General features: G+C 48.8%; 2 protein-coding genes and 1 long non-coding RNA gene across 14 annotated transcripts in view; 2 read left to right on the top strand and 1 right to left on the bottom strand.

Annotated features, from left to right (window-relative positions):
- The window catches only part of EIPR1 (EARP complex and GARP complex interacting protein 1), an 84,409-nt gene extending 83,119 nt beyond the window's left edge, over positions 1-1,290 (bottom strand). For 2 of the 5 annotated variants that reach the window (XM_057741510.1, XM_057741515.1), the window contains exons 1-2: positions 1,161-1,284; positions 484-557 (exon numbers count right to left, since the gene is read on the bottom strand). In XM_057741510.1, the coding sequence (XP_057597493.1) occupies positions 484-537 (54 nt within the window). In that variant the 5' untranslated portion in view covers positions 538-557; positions 1,161-1,284. Of the gene's footprint in view, positions 1-483; positions 558-1,160 lie in introns of all 5 variants that reach the window. The other 3 variants (XM_057741511.1, XM_057741517.1, XM_057741512.1) reach the window with 2 other exon arrangements.
- On the top strand, positions 1,276-3,854 carry LOC130856712 (uncharacterized). 2 transcript variants are annotated; one of them, XR_009054667.1, is made up of 4 exons: positions 1,276-1,369; positions 1,576-1,745; positions 2,195-2,372; positions 3,248-3,854. It is a non-coding gene; the product is annotated as an uncharacterized LOC130856712 (long non-coding RNA). The 2 variants fall into 2 exon arrangements; XR_009054666.1 differs by lacking the exon at positions 1,276-1,369 and having other exon boundaries at positions 1,531-1,745.
- A 775-nt stretch (positions 3,855-4,629) lies between these two features.
- Positions 4,630-13,524, top strand: part of TRAPPC12 (trafficking protein particle complex subunit 12) — a 54,674-nt gene continuing 45,779 nt past the window's right edge. For 2 of the 7 annotated variants that reach the window (XR_009054642.1, XM_057741310.1), the window contains exons 1-2: positions 4,639-4,759; positions 12,751-12,819. Coding sequence is in view for 5 of the 7 variants with exons in the window: in XM_057741310.1 (XP_057597293.1) it covers positions 12,817-12,819 (3 nt within the window). In the remaining 2 variants the exon portion in view is untranslated. Of the gene's footprint in view, positions 4,760-5,312; positions 5,400-12,750; positions 12,820-13,524 lie in introns of all 7 variants that reach the window. The other 5 variants (XM_057741314.1, XM_057741312.1, XM_057741313.1 and 2 more) reach the window with 5 other exon arrangements.

Here is a 13,524-nt window from a genome sequence, read left to right as displayed (position 1 = left end):
AAACAAAATATATGTACAGTGTTAAGCAGAGAGCCCGACACACAGTTAAGTTCTCGATAACTGGGTGTTGAGGCATCAGTCCTGTGTGACAGAGCCAGCTACCCAGCCCTGTAACAGCGCGTGACTCGCAGGACACTAAGATGCTACCCTGGGTGGAATTTACCTGCAAGAAGTTGCATCCTAATAATCAGAACAACATTTACTGAATGCTTTTTATGTGCCAGGCACTGTTCAAAGTGCTTAATCTCATAACAGCCACAAGGGGGAGCGCTCATTTTCCCATTTTATTGACATGGAAACTGAGGCCCGAGGTCACACAGCAAGTGCTGGAGGCAGGATTTAAACCTCAGGAGTTCCAGCGGTGCCTAGGCCGTTAGTAACTAACACTGCTGCCTCTCTTCCTGCATGTTTCTTGAAAGCAGAAATCATGCATATTTTTAATACATATTTCCTGCACCCAATTAAGTAGCAGGTACTTCTTACAGCAACGAACGGTGTTTTTACTTCTCTGTAACCGTCCCTCCGTGCCTCGAGCATAAAAGGTCCCCAAACGCCACCTGAACAGACAAACCAACACAGGGCTGTGAGAGAGCCGGCTCAGGGAGACCCGCGCGCCCTCCTAGCTCACGCCTTACCCCCCTCTCCTCCACTCCGTCCGCACAGGCTCCCCCGCTGCCCTTCTCGCCCGGCCCGTGCCTCCCCGAGGGGGTCCCGCGCCACGCCAGGAGTCCCCTCCGCGCCGGCCCTCGCGCGGCACGGCGCGCAGGCGCCGCAGGACTCGGCACGGCGCTGGGGGGACGGGGCGGGCCCGGCGGCGTGGACAGCAGGCGGCCGCCGCCGCTCCCCGGGCCCCGGACGCGGAGGGAACCCGCCCCGGGGGCGCCGGGCGGGGGGCACGCGGGAACTCTCCGCCTGCCTGCGCCACTCTCAGCGCAGGCTTCGCGCCGCGTCAAAATAAGGCGGAACACACAGAAAGGAAGGACACAGGGCCGGCCTGCAGCGCCGCCAGCGCGGGAGCACACGCACCCAAGCGCACACGGCGAAGGCAGCGCCGAGAGTCCGGCCGCGAGCGACGCCCGGGGCTGGGGGGAGGCGGCGGGGTCCGCGCGCCCGTCCTGGACGGCCGCCCCCCGGGCCCCCGGCGCCCTCCTGGGACCCACCTGGAACTCCAGGCCGTAGATCACCGGCGCGTCGTCCTCCATACCGCCGCCGCTCCCTCGCCCCAGGCCGGCGCCCCTTCAGCCCCGGCGGCGCCGAACCGGAACTCCTTCTGACCCTCGCCGGCTCCCGTAGCGCTCACTTCCTGTGTTTTCCTGTTGCGTCATTCAGGCGCTCCTCCCCGGCGGCCAGGGGCGGCCGCGCCGGGCTGGTGCGCATGCCCACTTGGGCTCTTAGCGCCCATCCGGGCTCCGGGCTCCCTGGCGCGGAGAGTAGGGCGGGGAGGGGAGGACGGGCCTAGGCGCTCCAGCGGGGCGGGGCCGGGGCGGGGCCGGGCGGGGCCGGGCGGGGCTGACTCGCGGTCCAGGCCGCCCGGCGGTCTGCAGCTCAGGGCCCTCCCTCGCTCTGTCGCTGCAGGGGGAATGGCTCCCCTGGGGCTGTGATGCTGTCGATGGACGGTCGAGCGCCGGGACGCGCGCTTTGTAGGCACCGTCGTTAAGGTCTTCGCTCCAGCCTTAGGACTAAGGCAACATACTTACGTTTTACAGATGAGCTGCTGCAAATTTAAGTGACAGTTGGGGGGCCAGGTATGTGCCTGGTCTGTCAGACTCAGGTGGCTGGGCCCCGGATCCCTAAAGTCAAGGGCCGGGCTAGTGCATGTCCGCAGGCGCTGTGTGTGCAGTGGCCAAGGGATCGCGCTGCCACTGCTGGGGTGACGACTGGTGCTGGCACCCAACCGCTGGCACTTTGGGGCAGCATTTGCCTCTGAAGGGAGCCTGGTGGGAAGACTCGGGGGTCCCTGGGTCTCCAAGGACGGTCATGCTGGAGAGGATGCCCCTCTCAGGCAGCATTCCCAAAGTGCCCGTGTTGACATTTGGCAGTGCCCTTGGCAGACAGAAATGACATTGCACGGAACCCCAGGATGCCAGAGCTGAACCTCCTTCACTAACCTGGGTTCCACAGGTTTCCACCATGCACCTCTGTTCCACCCGTGCGACCATTTAAATTTTCTCTCTTCCCTTATTCTTTGTTTCAGTTAATGAGATCCGGAATAAGTATATGAAGATGCTGGATATCACTAATCACCTGGGAAGTGCAATCAACCACAATGACCTATCACCTCACACCTGTCAGAATGGCCATCATCAAAAAGTTGAAAGGAAGTATCGGCAGGACTGGAGAAAAGGGAACCTTGGCGCACTGCTGGCGAGAATGTAAGTCGATACATCAACCACGGAAATAGCATGGCGGGCCCTCAAAACATTTAAAACAGAACTCCTGCATGATTCTGCACCCCCACTCTGTGATCCAGCGGAAATGAAATCACTACCTTGAAGAGATATCCACTCCATGTTCACTACAGAATTATTTGTAGTAGCCAAGACATGGAAACAACCTGTGTCCATCCACAGTTGAAGAGAAAATTTACATATGTATGTAACATATATGTAACATATATAACATACATGTAGATTTATGTGTATGATATATATATACACATATACATATATATATATATTACCAAGCAAGGGCTAACTGCCCGATGCCCATAAAAGCCAATACTATGGCACTGGCTTTTGAGAAAAGAATGAGCTTTATTGTGAGATTGACCAGCAATGAAACACGACATGGGTCTCAAATCTGTCTCCTCGATCCAGGGTTCTGGGAGAAATTTAAGGGGTTAGGAGAATTTCAAACTTGGAAGCTGATTGGCTAGTCTTAAATCAATTCACATAAACTCCTGCTGCTGGAAGCCAGATTTTCCTTACGGAAAGATTTCTTGCCTCTTAAAGGTCTCCAGCAGCATTTCTATTTGAGTTCTGTAGACTGAAGATTCTTTGTTTGGGGGTCATCCTGGAGATATGGATTCCTGTCTTGCACACGTGCAGTGCTGTCTGTAAAATAACTCGAGGTTTGATTAATCAATTAATCTATTTAAGGAGGAAAACCAGTTTAAGCTGGTCAATTTTTTATGTGCTTTTTCATATACCTGTTCCTCATATGCAATGGAATATTATTCAGCCTTAAAAAAAGGAGGAAGTGGACTTCCCAGGTGGCACAATGGTTAAGAATCTGTCTGCCAATGCAGGGGACACCAGCTCAATCCCTGGTCCAGGAAGATTCCACATGCTGCAGAGCAACTAAGCCGGTGCACCACAACTACTGATCCTGCACTCTAGAGCCCACAAGCCACAACTGCTGAAGCCCATGCGCCTTGAGCCGATGATCCACAACAAGAGAAGCCCCCGCAATGAGAAGCCAGTGCACTGCAACAAGAGTAGCCCCCGCTCGCCATAGCTAGAGAAAGCCTGCACACAGCAACGAAGACACAACGCAGCCAAAAATATAAACAAATAAACTTATTTTTTTAAAAGGAGGAAGTCCTGTCATTTGTGACAACATGAATGAACCTGGAAGACACTGTGCTACGTGAAATAAGCCAGACACAGAAAGACAAATACAGCATTATTTCATTCTCATGTGGAATCTCAAGAAGAAGGTTGAAATCATTATAACAGAGTGGGAAGGTGGTTACCAGAGGCTGAAGGGTGGGGGGAAGGGTAGATATTTATCAACTAGTACAAGCTTTCAATTATAAGATGAATAAGTTCTGGAAACGTAGTTAATACTAATATATTCTATACTTGACATTTACCAAGAGTAGATGTCTTGAGGATGGAAGATGCCTTAGAGGACCGGGGCAGGGAGGGTGGGGGGGACTCGAGGGGGGGGCGTCAAGGAAGGGAGGGAATATGGGGATATGTGTATAAAAACAGTTGATTGAACCTGGTGTACCCCCAAAAAAAATAAAAAATAAAAATAAATAAAAAAAAAAAAGAGTAGATGTCAAATATTCTCACCGCAGACACAAAACATGGGAAGTACGCGAGGTAATTTCGTTAGCCCCATGCGGCCAGCACCTCACCATGTATGGATACATCAACACACCACGCCGCACCCTTTATACACACGATTTTTATTTGTCAGCAGTAAATAAAATTACTTGTTAAATCAATACAAATCATTAAAAAACTAAGAAGAAAGACACGCTGGGTCTGGCCCGGCGCCGGGCCTGGCCCGAGGCCGGGCAGGAGCCCCGGGAGGCGGACCGCCCAGCGCTGCAGATGCACGGCGGGAAGAGCTGAAAACACAGGGAGGCACGAAGGCAGACCCCTGAAGATATGCCTTTCCAGCGTCTTCGGCCAGGAAGAAAAGGAGCTCGGCCGCCTCCCCTGGGCCGCCCCCCGCGCAGGTCAGTGTGGGGCCTCCGCGCGTGGCCACGGCTTCCCTGCGGATTCCAGGGAGGGGCTCGGCCCCGCCCCGCCCCGCCCCGCCCCGCCCCGCCGCGTCCCGCCCCGCCCCGCCCCGCGTCCCGCCCCGCGTCCCGCCTGCGCTCAGGCCCCGCCCACCACAGCACGAACCGGAAGCGCGCCGGGCTCAGCTTGCCCACTGGGCATGCGCGGGAGCAGGCGCGCGCAGGCGCAGGGGCCGCAGGAGGTGGTGACGCTGGTCCCTCCTTCCCGGCTTCCTCTACCCTCTCCCTGGACCCTGGTCACGGCCGCAGGGGACCCTCCCCCCAGTCCCTGGGGGCCGGAGGCAGGTGAGGACCGGGCCCGGGCCCGCGCTGTGCGGAGGGGGTCGCCCCTAGCCGCAGCCCCGCCAGCCCTCAGACCCAGCCCCTGGGGGGCTCCTCCCGGGGTCTCTCCTCCCAGGGCCTTTCCCCCCCGGGGGGGGGGTCTCCTCCCTGCGGGGGGTTCTTCTCCCCTCCCAGGGCCTCTCCTCCCCGGGGGGAGTTCTCTTCCCTGCGGGGGGTTCTTCCCCTCCACGGGGTCTCTCCTCCCAGGGCCTTTCCCCCCCGGGGGGGGTCTCCTCCCTGCGGGGGGTTCTCCCCGGGGTCTCCTCTCCCCGGGGGGGGTCTCCTCCCTGCGGGGGGTTCTCCCAGGGGTCTCCTCTCCCCCGGGTCTCTCCTCCCAGGGCCTCTCCTCCCCGGGGTCTCCTCCGGGGGGGAGTCTCTGTGCCTCCTCCCGCCAGTCCCGGGAGGGTCCTGCGGGTCCGCGGTGCGGGCCTTCCCTTCCCGGGGCGGGGGCGTTGGCTGCGCGGCCCCCAGCTGCGGCCCGCGGTGACGTCTCAGCCTCGGTTTGGCTGTTCTGTAGATACACGTTCACAGTAACCCGCCGGACCAGGCTCAGCACCGTGAGCGCAAAACGCGATGGTTTGTGTAGAAGCGTGTAAGTCTGCGTGTAAGTGTCGGCCGCTTCCTTCCCGAACATCCAGGACAGAGGTGACCGATAGGGGTTATATTCTGGGAAGATTTGAAAGCATCTCTATTTAAAAGGAGCGTAAGGCTCGAGGATGTGCTCTAAAATACGTCTAGTCTTCTCACCTCCTCCCCAGGAGAGGTTAACGCCGTGAAACATTTTCTTGGACTTGCAGGTCATACCTTTTTATGGCTACTGGAAGACACTATATTTAAATACTTCTTATTTCTTTTCGTAAATTCAGAAGGTTGTACTGGGCGGCACTCAGGCCCGCCGTGTGCTGGGCTGCGGGAAGGGAGAGGGGATCGCGGGTAGGATGATACAGCCACAGCAGTGTTCACCCGTCCTCGCATCCTGGGGTTTCTAACAGGAGCTTCACCTCTGCTTCGTCATTACGATTATAGTTATTAGTTCCTGGGCATCCGTTGCTATGTGATCTTCGTAATTCCGGTTTACAGATGGGGAAGCTGAGACTAAAGCATTAAGTCATGTTCAAAGGTCACTTTACTAAGCAGTGAAGCTAAGACTTAAGCAGTTATTCCCAGCTCCTACCCAGAGCTCTGTCTGCCCCACCCTGCCACTCTCAGTCCTGACCTGTCCGAGCAGCCTTAGGAGGAGAGCAGGGGCAGAAAACCCTGTTTGGAGTCCTGTCAGCATCTAGTGCTGGTTCTGTGGCTTTGGGCAGATCACTTGACTTCCTCTGCTGTGTGATGGAGCTTCTGCTTTGTAAGTTGCTCCTAAGGATTAAATGCGATAATACTTGTAGAATGCTTGATCTGTGGTGGGTGTGCTTGTACATGGGGCTTTTATAAAGATGTGCCAGTTAGATTCCTATCTCGTGGCATAGTTCTTTCTACGTTATTGCAGTCTGGTAAAAGATTTGTAATTGCGGAGTCTTTTGTCCAGAAAGGGAGCCTGAACAGCAGGCTGCTCTTTTCATTGTTCTTAGTGAATTTAAATGACTTAGAGTTAGTACTTTAAAAATATTTTAAAGCATTAATTAAGCTCATTGTGCAAAGAACTCAACTGGACAAAGTCCAGTTTCTTTGCCAGCACTTTGATGCTGACATAAGCTTAAAACCATGTCTGTGGTTTCATAAGCCAGTAGTAAGTGAAGCAAAGATTTATATCACATGCAAATCAAGAACAGATACATGTGCTTTTCCATTTTTAACTATGAAATGTAAGGACTGCATGAAACATACATGGAAAACACAAAGATCAAGTGCAGACCCAACCCGTTTTCTGTCGCCAGCATTGCCAACGACTTAGACCCGCGTGTCCCTCCACCATCAAACCTTCCCTTGCTATCACTTACAACCCCCTCCCCCACCGAACTGGGTATTATGGTCACCTTGCTTTTGTGTTTGTATTCCTAAGATAGCATATTGTTTAATTTTCCTGTTTTGAACTTTACACAGAAAATCATACTGTGTATTTTTCTACCCATTCTGTGTACAGACTTAGATTTGCGAGATTCAGACGTTCGTGCCTTGGCTGCAGGGTGGCTCCTTCGTTTCGCTGCCGTTTGGTAGCCCGTTTTTGAATATACTGCTGTTTCTTTATTATGGTGTCTGTGGGCAGTGGTTGCTTCCAGACTTTTTATTTTGGAGACTTTGGAAAGGGAACAGTATTTTGTTTGGATTTTCTGTTTATAACGTTCATGGTCATAGCGTGGGGTGCCCATATGCAGGAGTTCCTCTGATATGTAGGTAGTGGGACCATTTTTGCCTCAACCAGGACTCTGGAGAGTGAAAAGAGGTGCTTAATTTTACTGCGACCATGGGTATACAGTGGAATCATCCTAGAAAAATCATGCTGTGTGGCTGTGGAAGCTTGTGAAATGTGTATCCCTCTCATCTTGTCCAAATCTTTGTTCAAAATATTTTTCTCTTGGATCATTTGTAGTCCTGTTGATTTGTAGGAATTTTAATATCATCTTGATATTATAAAATCTAACAATATCAAGTGTAGGTGAATGTGTTGAACAAGAAGAATACTTACCACTACTAAGTGTGTAAATTGGTACAACCACCTAGTAAAGCGGCTTGGTGTCATCTGATAAAGAGGTGTGTTCTCTATGAATGACCCACCACACGCGCTTAACTTCTAATATCGTAAAGGAGAGTTGACACATACAGCAGGAGACATGTACGGGAATGTTCACAGCGGCACTGTCTGTAGCTTCACAAACCTCACACCGCAGGTCCGCATCCACAGAAGACTAGATATCAGGCTGTGGAACCGGCGCGCAGTGGAGCGTCATCAGCAAGGGTGACTGACTCACAGCTTCAGCCACGTGCAGGGCTGAGTCTCAAGGTTCAAAGTGGGGAGGGGAAATTAAGTAAAAAACCAAGAAATTGGGACTTCCTAGGTAGCGCTTGGGTAAGAATTCGCCTGCCAATGCAGGGGACACGGGTTTGATCCTTGCCCCAGGAAGACCCCACATGCCGCGGAGCAACTAAGCCCGTGCGCCACAACTATTGAGCCTGTGCTCTAGAGCCCATGAGCCACAACTATTGAGCCCATGTGCCGCAACTACTGAAGCTCATGTGCCTAGAGCCTGTGCTCTGCAACACAAGAGGCCACTGCAATGAGAAGCCCGCGTACCACAGTAAAGAGTAGCTTCCATTCGCCACAACTAGAGAAAGCCCGTGTGCAGCAAGGAAGACCCAACACAGCCAATGAAATAAATAAAGAAATTTATAATAAATAAATAAATAAACTACTGGCATCATCCTCATTTAAAAAAAACAAATCTAAGTAACACAGTGTTTGAGAAAATAAACGTGGAAAATTAAAGAAAAACAAGAACATGACATCTCAGAATATTAGTTCTGAAAAGGGAGGAAAGTAGGTATTAGAATGTATTGTCTTAACCACAGGTTATAAACATTGTATCCACTCTGGTTAATAAACACTGTTTATACACAATGGGCCTTCAGAACAGTCAGGGAAAGTAGCTGGAACCTTCTAAGGTACTCTAGTGAAGGCAGTTAGAAAACTGAGATGGGGCTTTTACCGCTGTCCCTTTCCATGTACATCCCTCTTTCCCGGGGCGGGGCGGCGGGGGTGGGTACAGTTACTTAGTTGCCTTTCTGTCACCTCCTTGAGAGCAGGGTAATGTTGCCTCAGGCTGGTGACTGAGACACTGGCACTCGGTGAGTACCAATTCCGGCTTTGCAGGACATTTCAGCCCAGCCCTTTGGCAGTGGTTTTTAATAAATGTGTTGTTTCTGTTCAGAAATTAAGGTAAACAATTTAGTTTTTACTCTGGGTTGGCCAACACCTGTGTAAAGTGTCACTAGGAAACAGGTGGGTGTTGATTTTCTAAATTAGATTGGATTATTGCCATATATACATTACAAATAAGAAAAAATATCAAATCGTACACTTTAAATATATACAGTTTATTGTATGTCAGTTATATCTTCGTAAAAGTCCTTAAAAAAACAAAAATAAGTAAATAAATTAGATTGGATTAGAAACAAGGTTATTGAAGAGAGTCAAAACATAGTTACAGATGTAATCATTGACTTGAAAGAGTGTTCCTCTTAGCTTTCTTCCTTTAAGAAGATGATTTCTTTAAAAACATATCTCAGGTGAGTTGGTAAACACAGAATTGCTCCTCAGAGAGTTCTAGTCCTTGCCGAGCTGTTCTTCAGAAAGGTTGCCTTCCCCTTATCTATAAGTAAGTTTCCCTTAAATTCCCCAGAACTGTCACTTCTAAAAATCTTTGCCTGTTTCACAGGTCAAATTTTTAAAAATCATAGTTTTCATCTGGGCCTCTTTTGTCATTGCCAGAGTAGTTGTTTCTTGCTGTAACGATCCCGTCCACCTAATGAATGGATCTGGTTGGTGATGAGTCTTCTCTTACTGCACTGCCTTGTGGGAAGTAGTTCAAGGTCATCTGTGCACAGTCTTTCCTGGGTCCCCTCATTTTAGTCTGTCTTCCTCTGTGTCTTGTAATACACACAAATTAACCTCAACTGGCAGTGATTTCTACTTACTTTAAGAGTATAATTTTCTGCACTTTTCCCTGCATATAAAGTGTTCTGTGATTTTGCCGGCTTGGATATACTTCACCTTTTCCTGTCGTATGTATTGGACCTTTCCTTATATCCCACGTTATTCCATAAGTGTCCATTAACGTAGTCGTGGGGGATCCGGCGCTAGCATCTGAGCTGTTTTTATTCGGAGAACGGCCCAGTTAACCAGCAGTAGTTCCTGACGTCTGCGGGGTCCCAGGCGCTGTGCTGGAAGCGGGGCTACTTCAGCCTTCACGGGCTTAGTCTGGGGGCCCACGTCCATACCTGGTTGTGCCACCTTCTAACAGTGATGTCAGCCAAGTCCCGTTGTGTCTCCGTCTCTGTGTCCTCATCCCGTCGTGTCTCCGTTTAACTTCTACGACAGCTGGTGCCTGTCTCGTCCGGCTGCCGTAGAGGTTAAAGGAAGTCGTCGCCATTCCCTGGTCACACTCCGCCTCCGTGTCCTGCATGGGAGGACCAGGGAAAAGCCTTACAGAAGGGGGTGCATCCACTCTGATGTTCCCGAGGCAGCCTCCCGTCGGAGCTCACAGTGAAATGTTACAAGTAAGGGGGCTTTCGTTCCTCTTCACTGTACTTTTGACTTATTTAGGGCTAATAATTATTAGTGAATGTGTAATAAATGGGGAATTAGTAACCGACCATGCTGGTCAAGAGACTTCTCCAAAATGTTTAGCTTTGAGCCTACTTTAAGGTCATCTTGCTTTTGGGTCTCAGGGTGGTGCAGGCTGTGAGAGGGGAGGACAGCTAATTTGGAATACTGTGATGGAAGTGTTGACAGTGAGAAAGAGTAATCTAATCTAGAGAGCAGCTGAGTGTGGTGGGGTTTTTTCTCTTTTTTATACAATTTTTAAAGGTTACACTCCATTTGCAGTTGTTACAAAATATTGGCTGTATTCCTCCTTTGTGCAGTACATCCTTGAGGCCCTCTCACAGCCAGTGGTTTGTGCCTCCCCTCCCCCACCTCCGTATTGCCTCTTCACTCTCCCCACTGGTGAGCCCTAGTTCACTCTCTGTGTCTGTGAGTCTGCTTCTTTCTTTGTTATATTCACTAGTTTGTTGTATTTTTTAGATTCCACAGATAAGTGATATCATACAGTACTTGTCTTTCTCTGTCTTATTTCGCTTAACATAGTGTCCTCCAAGTCCATCCATGTTGCTGCGGATGGAAAAAATTCATTCTTTTTCATGGCTGAGTAGTATTCCATTGTATATACGTACCACTTCTTCTTTATCCATTCCTATGCTGATGGACAGTTAGGCTGCTTGCATATTGTGGCAGTTGTGAATAACGCTGCTGTGAGCATTGGAGTGCATGTATGTCTTTTCAAATTAGTGTTCTTGATTTTTCGAATATATACCCAGGAGTGGAATTGCAAGGTCATATGATAGTTGTATTTTTAGTTTTTTTGAGAAACCTCCATACTGTTTTCCACAGTGGCTGCACCAATTTGCATTCCCACCAACAGCGTACAAGTTTTCTCTTTTCTCCATGTCCTCACCAACATTTGTTATCTGTGTTCTTTTTGATGGTGGCTATTCTGACAGGTGTGAGGTGGTATCTCATTGTGGTTCTGATTTGCGTTTTCCTGATAATTAGTGATGTTGAGCATCTTTGCATGTGCTCACTGGCCTTCTGCGTTTCCTCTTTGGAAAAATGTCTATTCAGTTCTGCCCATTTTTTAGTTGGGTTGTTTGATTTTTTGATGTTGAGTTGTATGAGCTGTTTATATATGTTGGCGATTAATCCCTTATCAGTCATATCATTTGCAGATATTTTCTTCAGTAGGTTTTCTTTTCGTTTTGTCAAGGTTTCCTTTGCTTTGCAAAAGCTTTTAAGTTTAATTGGGTCCCATTTGTTTATTTTTGCTTTTTTTTCCCTTTGCTTTAGGAGACAGATCCAAAAAAACATCGCTGCGATTTATGTCAACAAGTGTTCTGCCTGTGTTTTTCTCTAAGAGTTTTATAATATCCGGTCTTACCTTTAGGTGTTTAATCTATTTTGATTTTATTTTTGTGTATGGTGTTAGAGAATGTTCTGATTTCATTCTTTTACCTGTAGCTGTCCAGTTTTTCAAGCACCACTTGTTGAAGGGACTGTCTTTTCTCCCTTGTGTATTCTTGCCTCTGTCACAGGTTGATTGACTGTAAGTGTATGGGTTTATTTCTGGCCTTTCTATCCTGCGCCATTGATCCGTGTGTCTGTTTTTGTGCTAGTACCATATTTTTTTTTTTTTTGTGGCACACGGGCTTAGTTGCTCCGCGGCATGTGGGATCTTCCTGGAGCTGGGATTGAACCCGTGACCTCTGCATTGGCAGGCGGATTCTTAACCACTGCGCCACCTAGGAAGCCCCCCATATGGTTTTGATTACTGTCATTTTGTAGTATAGTCTAACTATAGTTTTTAGAGGTCAAAAATGCAGTGTTTTTTCTGGAAAAAGCAGACATCTTTTCATCATAGTCTTCATTTCCTTAACTTGAATTTGTTCACTATGAGAGTAGAACTTTATACAGTAACTTTTGCTCCCAAAAGTTCTTAAAAGGAGCAAATACTTTTTTTAGAAGAGTTCCAAGTCTTTGTTTCTGTGGCCTCCAGCCAGCGTCAACCCAACATTTCAGCTTTACCTGGTCCTGGTTTCTCAACTTACTAGCAATGTGGTTTGGGCAAGCTGCCTGCCTCTCTCAGCCTGAGTGTCCTCACCTGTACGATGAAGAAAATGATAGCAGACGTTTCCTAGGGTGATTCAGAGGATGAAGTAAGAAAAACACTTAGAACGTCAGGTACACAGTAGGTGCCAATAAATGCCACCTGGTTTCTCTGCCCCTGGCTTCAGCCCCAGGGAGCATGACTTTTTCTTACTTTTTCTTTTGCTCCTGCTGTCTTGCGGTCTCATCCCCAGAATTAAGTGCAGCATTACAAGCTCGGGGGAAGACGAGGAGGTCATTGTGTGTCTGGGGAAGGCTTCAGGGCAGAGGCAGGACTTCAGCTGCATCTTAAAGAATGAGTAGCTTTTAAAAGGTTGAGACCTCATACCCGTTAGGATGGCTGCTATCAAAAAGACAGAAAATTGGTGAGTGCTGGTGAGGATGTGGAGAAATTGGAACCTTCTACCCTCTTGGTGGGGATGTAAAATGGTGCAACCAATGGAAAATAGTTTGGGTGGTTCTTCACAAGATTAAAAATAGAACTGCCACGTGAATGATCCAGCGGTCCCACTTGTGTGTTTTTACCCAAAAGAGTTGAAAGCAGGGTTTCAGAGAGATACTTGTACACCTGTGTTCACAGCAGCAGTATTCCCAGTAGTCAGAAGATGGGAGTCATCTGTGTCCATCAACAGAGGAATGGAGAAACATGGTAGGTACACACAATGGAATATTGCTCAGCCTTAAAATTAAGAAAATTCTGACATATGTAATAACATGGGTGAACCTTGAGGCATCGGGCTAAGTGAAATGAGCCAAACACAAAAGGACAGATACCATGTCATTCCATAAAAACCACGTCTAGGGTCCCTCCCTGTGCAGTCAGAGTGACAGAGGCAGACGGTAGAATGGCGGTTGTCAGGGGCAGGGGGGAGGGAATGGGGAGTTAGTGTTTATTGTATTATTTATTTCAGTTTTGCAGGATGAGAAGAGTTCTGGAGATGGGTGGTGGTGATGGTTGCACAACAAACTGAAAGTTCTTAGTGCCACTGAACTGTACCCTTAAAAATGATTACGATGGTATTTTTGTTTTACCGCAAAAATAAATAAGTAAATGTCTGGAGAAATGGAGACTATTGAGTTTTAAACCATGTGAATATACAGCTGATAAGCGTTTTGTAGTCGATAGCACGTTTGTCACAGCTGATGGACCTGCGCTGACACATCATAGTCACCCAACGTCTTTAGCTTCCTTCAGGGTCCGCTCTTGTGCTGTACGTTTTATATATTTGAACAAACGTGTATGGTGACCTGTATCCACCATTATAAGGACATGAATTCACCATTTTTATAAATTAAAAAACAATTCCAATAAGATAAAATCGTTGTAAAGTAACTGAGACATAAGCTGATGAGG

This window comes from Hippopotamus amphibius, chromosome 7, assembly GCF_030028045.1.
Source record: "Hippopotamus amphibius kiboko isolate mHipAmp2 chromosome 7, mHipAmp2.hap2, whole genome shotgun sequence".
NCBI lineage: Eukaryota > Metazoa > Chordata > Mammalia > Artiodactyla > Hippopotamidae > Hippopotamus > Hippopotamus amphibius.
Note: the sequence above shows the minus strand (reverse complement) of the source record. Positions and strands in the feature narration are given on the sequence as shown.